The sequence below is a fragment of the Salvelinus sp. IW2-2015 genome, unplaced genomic scaffold (genome assembly GCF_002910315.2).
Source record: "Salvelinus sp. IW2-2015 unplaced genomic scaffold, ASM291031v2 Un_scaffold3359, whole genome shotgun sequence".
Classification (NCBI taxonomy): domain Eukaryota; kingdom Metazoa; phylum Chordata; class Actinopteri; order Salmoniformes; family Salmonidae; genus Salvelinus; species Salvelinus sp. IW2-2015.
In genome coordinates this window covers 78,243-87,333 of record NW_019944642.1, presented here as the reverse complement: position 1 = coordinate 87,333, position 9,091 = coordinate 78,243, and the positions used below count along the sequence as shown (strand labels likewise).

The 9,091-nt window shown below is 41.4% G+C and overlaps 1 protein-coding gene and 1 pseudogene across 1 annotated transcript in view; both read right to left on the bottom strand.

Moving 5' to 3' along the window:
- Positions 1-201: 201 nt before the first annotated feature.
- LOC112075727 (zinc finger protein 670-like) lies at positions 202-1,286 on the bottom strand (annotated as a pseudogene).
- The window catches only part of LOC139022513 (zinc finger and SCAN domain-containing protein 31-like), an 18,236-nt gene continuing 10,425 nt past the window's right edge, over positions 1,281-9,091 (bottom strand). Inside the window, exon 2 of the mRNA XM_070441040.1 lies at positions 1,281-2,239. Coding sequence (XP_070297141.1) covers positions 1,908-2,239 — 332 coding nt within the window. The 3' untranslated portion in view covers positions 1,281-1,907. The remainder of the gene's footprint in view (positions 2,240-9,091) is intronic.

The following is a 9,091-nucleotide window of genomic DNA, read 5'->3' as shown; positions in this document are numbered from 1 at the left end:
CTAGGTCTATACTGCTCCAACATGGGTGTAACAATACATCATGTAGATGTATATAATGAACAGACAGGTCTATACTGCTCCTACGTGGTGTAACAATACATCATGTAGATGTATATAATGAACAGACTAGGTCTATACTGCTTCTACATGGTATAACAATACATAGATAAGGTGTATAATAATTAACATCCACACAGCTAAAAAAATTTATCCTTTTACTTTTATTCAGATAAATGTTGAAATAATCAAATCATTTTTACAAATCAGCACCTGTGTTGTATCTGATGGAACAGTACTGAAGGCCCACTACATTGAGGTAGTAAATATTTAATCAATGTCAACAACTTTATCAATGTTATCAGAACAATGTCATCTCATTATCACACACGTTTAGCTTGATAACTACTACACAAATGAACTCGATGAAAAACACAACGAATAAATTCAAGAGGTTTAAGGTCAGAATCAAGAAAAGCACATTAATGATTAATTACATTTATTTAAATAACAATATCCAAATCATATAATATAATGAACACTAAGGGTTTATATTTATCAATAAAAATTCATAATCAAAATCAAATACATGCTAAATATATTCTAATTTTAGATGTGAACATGTTTTGAGAAAAAATTTACTAAGAACAAAAGTAAGCCTCTTTTTTTTTTCTTACATACAATTTTATTTGATGTGGCATAAACCAAAGCACAAAAAGTTTGTCAAAACTATAAGTCAGAACACAGCCTCTATTCTCTTATGTGATTTCATGTCCTCTGACTGGGAAAATGTCTTTCCACACTGAGGACACTGGAAAGGATTCTATCCTGTGTGTGTTGCTTCATGCCTTTTCAGGTTCACTAACTGGGTAAAACTCTTTCCACATTGGGAGCATTGGAAAGGCTTCTCTCCTGTGTGTGTCATCTCATGCTTTTTCAGTGTCCCTAAAAAGGTAAAACTCTTTCCACACAAGGAGCAGTGGAAAGGCTTCTCTCCTGTGTGTATTCTCTCATGCATTTTCAAGTTCCCTAACCAGGCAAAACTRTTTCCACACTGAGAGCATTGGAAAGGCTTATCTCCTGTGTGTGTCCGCTCATGTGATTTCAGGTCRCCTAGCTGGATAAATCTCTTTCCACAGTCTGAGCAGGGGTATGGCTTCTCCCCTGTGTGTGTTCTCAAATGCATATTCAGATTCCCTAACCGGGTAAAAACTCTTTCCACACTGAGAGCATTGGAAAGGCCTCTCTACAGTGTGTGTTCTCTCATGTGATTTCAGTCCCCTGATGAGAAAAATTTACTTTCACATTGGGAGCATTGATATGGTTCTCTCCAGTGTGTGTTCTTTCGTGCACTTTTAGGTGCCCTGAGTGTCCCAACCCTTTCCACACTGGGAACAGTGAAAAGGCTTATTTCCTGTGTGTGTCATCTCATGCATTTTCAGGTTCCCTAAATGGGTAAAACATTTTCCACAGAAGGAGCAGTGGAAAGGCTTCTCTCCTGTGTGTGTCATCTCATGCGTTTTCAAGTTCCCTAAACGGGTAAAACTTTTCCACAATGAGAGCATTGGAATGGTTGTTCGCCTGTGTGTATTCTCTTGTGTTTTTTCAGATGTGATGACTGCATAAATCTCTTTCCACATGAGACATTGGAAAGGCCTCTCTACTAAATGTGTTCTCTCATGTTTTCTCAGTCCCCTGGTGAGAAAAAACCCTTTTGACACTGGAGCATTGATACGGCTTCTCTCCAGTGTGTGTTCTTTCATGCACTTTTAAATGCCCTGAGTATCTAAACCCCTTTCCACACTGAGAGCATTGGTAAGGCTTCTCTCCTGTGTGTATTCTTTCATGCTCTTTCAGATGGGATGACTGGATAAATTTCTTTCCACACTGAGAGCATTGGAAAGGCCTCTCTAAAGACTGTGTGTGTGTCTCTCATGTGACTTCAGGTCCCCTGGTGAGAAACATTTCTTTTCACACTGGGAGCATTGATATGGCTTCTCTCCAGTGTGTCTTCTTTCATGTACTTTTAGATGCCCTGACTGTCCAAAACCCTTTCCACACTGGAGGCAGTGAAAAGGCTTCTCCCCTGTATGTGTTTTCATATGTTCTTTCAGGTGCCCTAACCGGATAAATCTCTTTCCACACTGGGAGCAGTGGTGTGCTCTTGCTGGTTTGGATGTCTCTGGGTCTGGTTCTTCTGAAGGACTCTTCCCGCTTTCAGAATGATTGTCTTGTCTCTCTCCTGTCAAAGAGAGTATTTGTTAAACAGAGAGACCGGAATGAAACCTACACATGATAAAACTGTCTTCCTATGAGGTTTAATCTCGACTAGATCTCAATAAAAGGGCATCACAGAGTGGCTGTAGCGCTTTGAGGCTAATATAAACACTATTAAATGTATGGTGTTATGCATTTGTTGGGTAAATAGACTAGTCAGTATAGGATACATTTATTAGACCTAATGGATAAATAGACTAGTCAGTATTGGATACATTATTGTTATTTTTGCAGGCTACTAGATCAAAGGGCAATCTGCAGTTCAAACAACACCCTGCCACAAAGTGGGCACCCTGCCACAGTTTGGTATAAAAACAACATCCTGCCAAAAGTGGGCACCCTGACACAGTTTTTTTAAAGCAACATCCTGCCACAAAGTGGCACCCTGCCACAGTTTTGGTATAAAACAACAGGCCTCCTGCCACAAAGTGGGCACCCTGCCAGTTTTGGTATAAAACAACATCCTGCCACAAAGTGGGCACCCTGCCACAGTTTTGGTATAAAGCTGAGGGATGGGGGTTAGAGAAATGTAACCACTCAAATTYATTGACAGCGCTATGGATGCAAAATTATAGTTGTAACCATGTTGAGTGAATAAGTCTTTGTTTACAATTAGGCCTACATTGTTTACAAATAATGGAGTAAAACAAGCTTAGGGTAAGTGTACCTATTAAGACCACTTCCAACTTTGGATTCAAATAAATAAATAAAAATAAAAAATGTCTGCTATTTCATGTTTCAACCAGTTAATGTGGTTGCTGTATCCATACCAGATGTTTTATTATTAAGTTATTGACAGTTGTGTATGTTTCTACTCGTTGACAATTTCAAAGCTGAAAAAAAAAACTTGTGTTGAGGTGACACTCAAGATAAACACATTTTCCAGATATTTTAGTACCTTGTCAGAAGAGTGATAACACTTAATGTAAAATGAAGATATGAATGTGTTGATATATATGCACATGATGACATACTACTTCCTTCCCCTTTCACTTGGGTAATGACTATTTCCTGCTCATTGAACAGATGGGTTTTTCATGCTAGCAGTCGTACCACGTGTCAGTCAATACAGTAGCAACATAACTTGATGAGCCACAACAAGATAATAGATCTACTTCCTTCCCCTTCCATTTTTTTTGTGGTAATCCTGAGAAAGCTTTTGCCTTGCTTGGACCAATTCGTTTCAACATTTACAATAATTATAGAGTTTTGCTCTTCTCACTAACAGCTAAATGATTGCATCTTGTTATTATATCGATCTATTATGGCTCTAGCCATTAGTTTGGCGTTTTCTGATTTATTCTACAATTCAAACATGGCGATGATCCCAAACTGCCGTTCCACCGACACCGGAAGACGTGGATGGAAATCTTCCCTTTCATATTGTGCCGGACACAAGCAGGGATGATGAGTGTAATCTATATGAGATAGTCCATGTATCAGTAGGAAAATGACACGTTTGACTTGTTTCAATTGGAGAGGACTTCCTTTGTGTCCATGTGAACGCACGGAGCCTGCTGCCGAAATTAGAGGAATTAAAACTCTTTGCTTCTAACACCCGGGCTGAAGTAGTTGCTGTGACTGAGACATGACTCGATGGGTCAACTGAGGACGATGAGGTTGAGCTACCGGGTTGTAGCGTTCGTAGAATTGACCCGAAACCGAAACAGTGGCGGYGTGTGTTTTTTTTAACTCGGAAGGATGTGCATTTTAACCCTCGTTCAGATCTGGAAACGGATGGTCTAGAGGTTGCATGGGTAGAAATACTTCTTCCTAAAGGTCGTCCTATACTTGTTGGTGTTTGCTATCGGCCTTCTAAGCAGAATCATTTCTATGATTTACTTGAATCGAATTGCTGTGATCACAATGTATTGGCTGATAGGGAATGTATTCTGCTTGGCGATTTCAATTCAAATGTGCAGTTACCACCTAGGAAAAGTACACTAGTAAATGCCCTGTATAACTTTAAATCTGTTATTTGGACTAAAACAACTGATTGTTGAGCCAACCCGGGTGTGTATTGACAGTAAATCAACTGGATTTGATTATTGTATCATCAAGAGAACGTCTGTCAGTCAGGAGTCTTAAATATTGGTTTTAGTGATCGTATGGTAACCTACTGTACCTGTAAGACATCCAAAATACTACTAGAGGCAGGTAATAAATACATGAAGGTCTATGAAACAATACTCAAAAGAACGTTTTCTAGAGGTCCTTGGAATTTTGGATTGGTCTCATTGTACTAAACTGTGACGATGTCGATTAAGCTTGGTATCTTTTTAAAGATCTGTTTTTGTCTGCACTCGACTCTCTGGCTCCGATGAAACGAATTCGAATCAAACAGCGGTCAGGGAAATGGATCACTTCCGAGACCTCAGACCTCATAAGGAAAAGGGATCGCTACCTGGCCAGATTCAGAAGGACAACATACTATGCTGAATGTCCCTCCTAGGACCACATAATGTTATCTGGTATATGCTGAATGTCCCCCCTAGGACCCACATAATGTTATCTGGTATATGCTGAATGTCCCCCCTAGGCACACATAATGTATCTGGTATATGCTGAATGTCCCTCCCAGACCCACATAATGTTATCTGGTATATGCTGAATGTCCCTCCCTAGGACCACATAATGTTATCTTGGTTATATGCTGAATGTCCCCCTAGGACCCACATAATGTATCTGGTATATGCTGAATGTCCCTCCCAGGACCCACATAATGTTATCTGGTATATGCTGAATGTCCCCCTAGGACCCACATAATGTTATCTGGTATATGCTGAATGTCCCCCCACAGGACCCACATAATGTTATCTGGTATATGCTGAATGTCCCCCACAGGACCCACATAATGTTATCTGGTATATGCTGAATGTCCCCCTAGGACCCACATAATGTCAATGGTAGGCAATAACAAATTCTTATTTACAATGACGGTCTACACCGGCAAAACCCGGACGACGCTGGGCCAATCGTGCGCCGCCCATTGGAACTCCCGATCACGGCCCGTTGTGATACAGCCTGGATATAGATAAACAGTAGCAACGTAACTTATTATACGTAAACCACAACAAGATAAATAGCTCTCAGGCTTAAATGGTTGTATGCAATTTGACTTATTTTACGGTTAAATAAGCCTTGCATTGTTATACATAGATGCCTTTTTTTGTAAATTTGACAATTATCTCAGGTGGGCTTAAAGGGTACAGGAGCACAAAACCCTCTATACAGAATGTAAATTACAATAAATAAATCATTGCCGCTCCTATTTAAGCCCAGTATGCCTCCTATTAAGCCCAGTATTGTCTTATTAAGGCCCAGTATACTCCTATTAAGCCCAGTATACTCCTCTTAAGCCCAGTATACTCCTATTAAGCCCAGTATGCTCCTATTAAGCTCAGGATTACTCCCTATTAAGCCCAGTATGCTCCTATTAAGCCCAGTATGTCCCTATTAAGCCCAGTATGCTCCTATTTAAGCCCAGTAGCTCCTATTAAGCCCAGTAATCTCCTATTAAGCCCCGTTTGCATTGAAACACATGGAGATTGTGTGTTGATATAAACCTGAGCATGAATGTCTTTACTTCAGATGTAAGTTTGTTAAAATACACAAACTACAGTAATGATTACTATGGATAGACTCATAATGACCATTACCAAGATTAAAAACAATTAGAAACCTCTGTACCTCTCTCCAAGACGTTTGGAGTAGACAGCTCGGGACGCCTGAAACAGGATGAGATTAGGAATGGTAGCTCGGAACAACAAACAGGATGACATTAGGAACGGTAGCTCGGGACGCCTGAAACAGGATGAGATTAGGAATGGTAGCTCGGGACGCCTGAAAACAGGATGGAGTTAGGAATGGTAGCAAGGAACGACTGAAACAGGATGACATTAGGAAACGTAGCTCGGAACGGCTGAAACAGGATGACATTGGGAACGTAGCTGGGATTAAAGCTCCCTCTAATGTCCCATGTACATAAACACAGTCTGTTACCTGCCATTGTACTTGACCAACCAATATGCAGACTGAAACCTAGTGTAAACATAGGGTGGTATCTTTCCCCATGTGTTGAACTCTCCTCATTCTCACCGAGCCTTAAACTATATAAACCCTGAACACCAACTATACGACACCAGAAAAAATAAAACAAGGTTCCAAAAGGGGGGGTTCCCGCCAGCTAACATGCAGGGGATTTCAACTCTCCAAAGTAGCCTCTTAAGTCTGCATAAACCACTCTATAGCCTCGTCGTTTATACATATGATAAACCAAGTGGCGGCGGCAGGTAGCCTAGTGGTTAGAATGTTGGACTAGTAACCGAAAGGTCGCAAGATGAATCGCCCGAGCTGACAAGGTAAAAATCTGTCGTTCTGCCCCTGAACAGGCTGTTAACCCACTGTTCCTAGGCCTTCATTGTAAATAAGAATTTGTTCTTAACTGACTTGAATAAAGGTTCAAAATATTTAAATAAAAAAATAAAAAGAAGATTGGGGCCTCCTCCACCAAGCCTGGGCACCAATATAGATTAGCACAGATCTCAGTCTGATTATTGGTGGCAGTTACTGTAGCAAGACAAATACCAACCCGGGCACCAATATAGATTGACACAGATCTCAGTCTGAGCTATGGTGGCAGTTACTGTAGCAAGACAAATACCAAGCCTGGGCACCAATAGATTGACACAGATCTCAGTCTGACTATGGTGGCAGTTACTGTAGCAAGACAAATACCAAGCCCGGGCACCAATATAGATTGACACAGATCTCCAGTCTGAGCTATGGTGGCAGTTACTGTAGCAAGACAAATACCAAGCCCGGCACCAATATAGATTGACACAGATCTCAGTCTGAGCTATGGTGGCAGTTACTGTAGCAAGACAAATACCAAGCCCTGGGCACCAAATAGATTACACAGATCTCAGTCTGAGCTATGGTGGCAGTTACTTGTAGCAAGACAAATACCAAGCCCGGGCACCAATATAGATTACACACGATCTCAGTCTGAGCTATGGTGCAGTTACTGTAGCAAGACAAATACCAAGCCCGGGCACCAATATAGATTGACACAGATCTCAGTCTGAGCTATGGTGGCAGTTACTGTAGCAAGACAAATACCAAGCCTGGGCACCAATATAGATTGACACAGATCTCAGTCTGAGCTATGGTGGCAGTTACTGTAGCAAGACAATACCAAGCCTGGCACCAATATAGATTGGCACAGATCTCAGTCTGAGCTATGGTGGCAGTTACTGTAGCAAGACAAAATACCAAGCCTGGGCACCAATATGATTGACACAGATCTCAGTCTGAGCTATGGTGGCAGTTACTGTAGCAAGACAAATACCAAGCCTGGGCACCAATATAGATTAGCACAGATCTCAGTCTGAGCTATGGTGGCAGTTACTGTAGCAAGACAAATACCAAGCCTGGGCACCAATATAGATTAACACAGATCTCAGTCTGAGCTATGGTGGCAGTTACGTGTAGCAAGACAAATACCAAGCCTGGGCACCAATATAGATTGACACAGATCTCAGTCTGAGCTATGGTGGCAGTTACTGTAGCAAGACAAATACCAAGCCTGGGCACCAATATAGATTGACACAGATCTCAGTCTGAGCTATGGTGGCAGTTACTGTAGCAAGACAAATACCAAGCCTGGGCACCAAATATAGATTAGCACAGATCTCAGTCTGAGCTATGGTGCAGTTACACTGTAGCAAGACAAATACCAAGCCTGGGCACCAATATAGATTGACACAGATCTCAGTCTGAGCTATGGTGGCAGTTACTGTAGCAAGACAAATAATACAAATGTTCCTGAACAAGAGCACCTGAGAACTCACATCACTGGTTCATGACTCACTTGAGAACTCACATCACTGCTTCATGACCCACTTGAACTCACATCACTGCTTCGTGACCCACTTGAACTCACATCACTGCTTCGTGACCCACTTGAACTCACATCACTGCTTCGTGACCCACTTGAACTCACATCACCGCTTCATGACCCACTTGAACTCACATTGCTGCTTCGTGACCCACTTGAACTCACATCACTGCTTCATGATCCACTTGAACTCGCATCACAGCTTCATAACCGACTTGAAAACKCACATCACTGCYTCATAACCCACTTGAACTCACATAACTGCTTCATGATCCACTTGAACTCACATAACTGCTTCACGACCCACTTGAACTCACATCACTGCTTCATGACCCACTTGAACCCACATCACTGCTTCATGACCCACTTGAACTCACATCACTGCTTCATGACCCACTTGAGAACTCACATCACTGCTTCATGACCCACTTGAGAACTCACATCACTGATTCATGACCCACTTGAAAACTCGCATCACTGCTTCATAACCCACATCACTGCTTCATAACCAACTTGAGAACTCACATCACTGCTTCATGACCCACTTGAGAACTCGCATCACTGCTTCATAACCCACTTGAACTCACATCACTGCTTCATGACCCACTTGAGAACTCGCATCACTGCTTCATAACCCACTTGAACTCACATCACTGCTTCATGACCTAGGTTGGTTTTCAGCAGCTGTTTCACAAGGATGTTCATTATGTAAAGTTGTTAAGGTATCTTATATGTTCCACATTAATTCATTGGTTTATCCTGGGAACTACAATCAGATACATTATCTGCATCGGCCTACATACTATGGCTATTTTATCTGGGACCTACAATAGTACATATATGAGCTATGCTTTATCCTGGGGACCTACAATAGATACAATATGAGCTATGCTTTATCCTGGGACTACAATAGATACA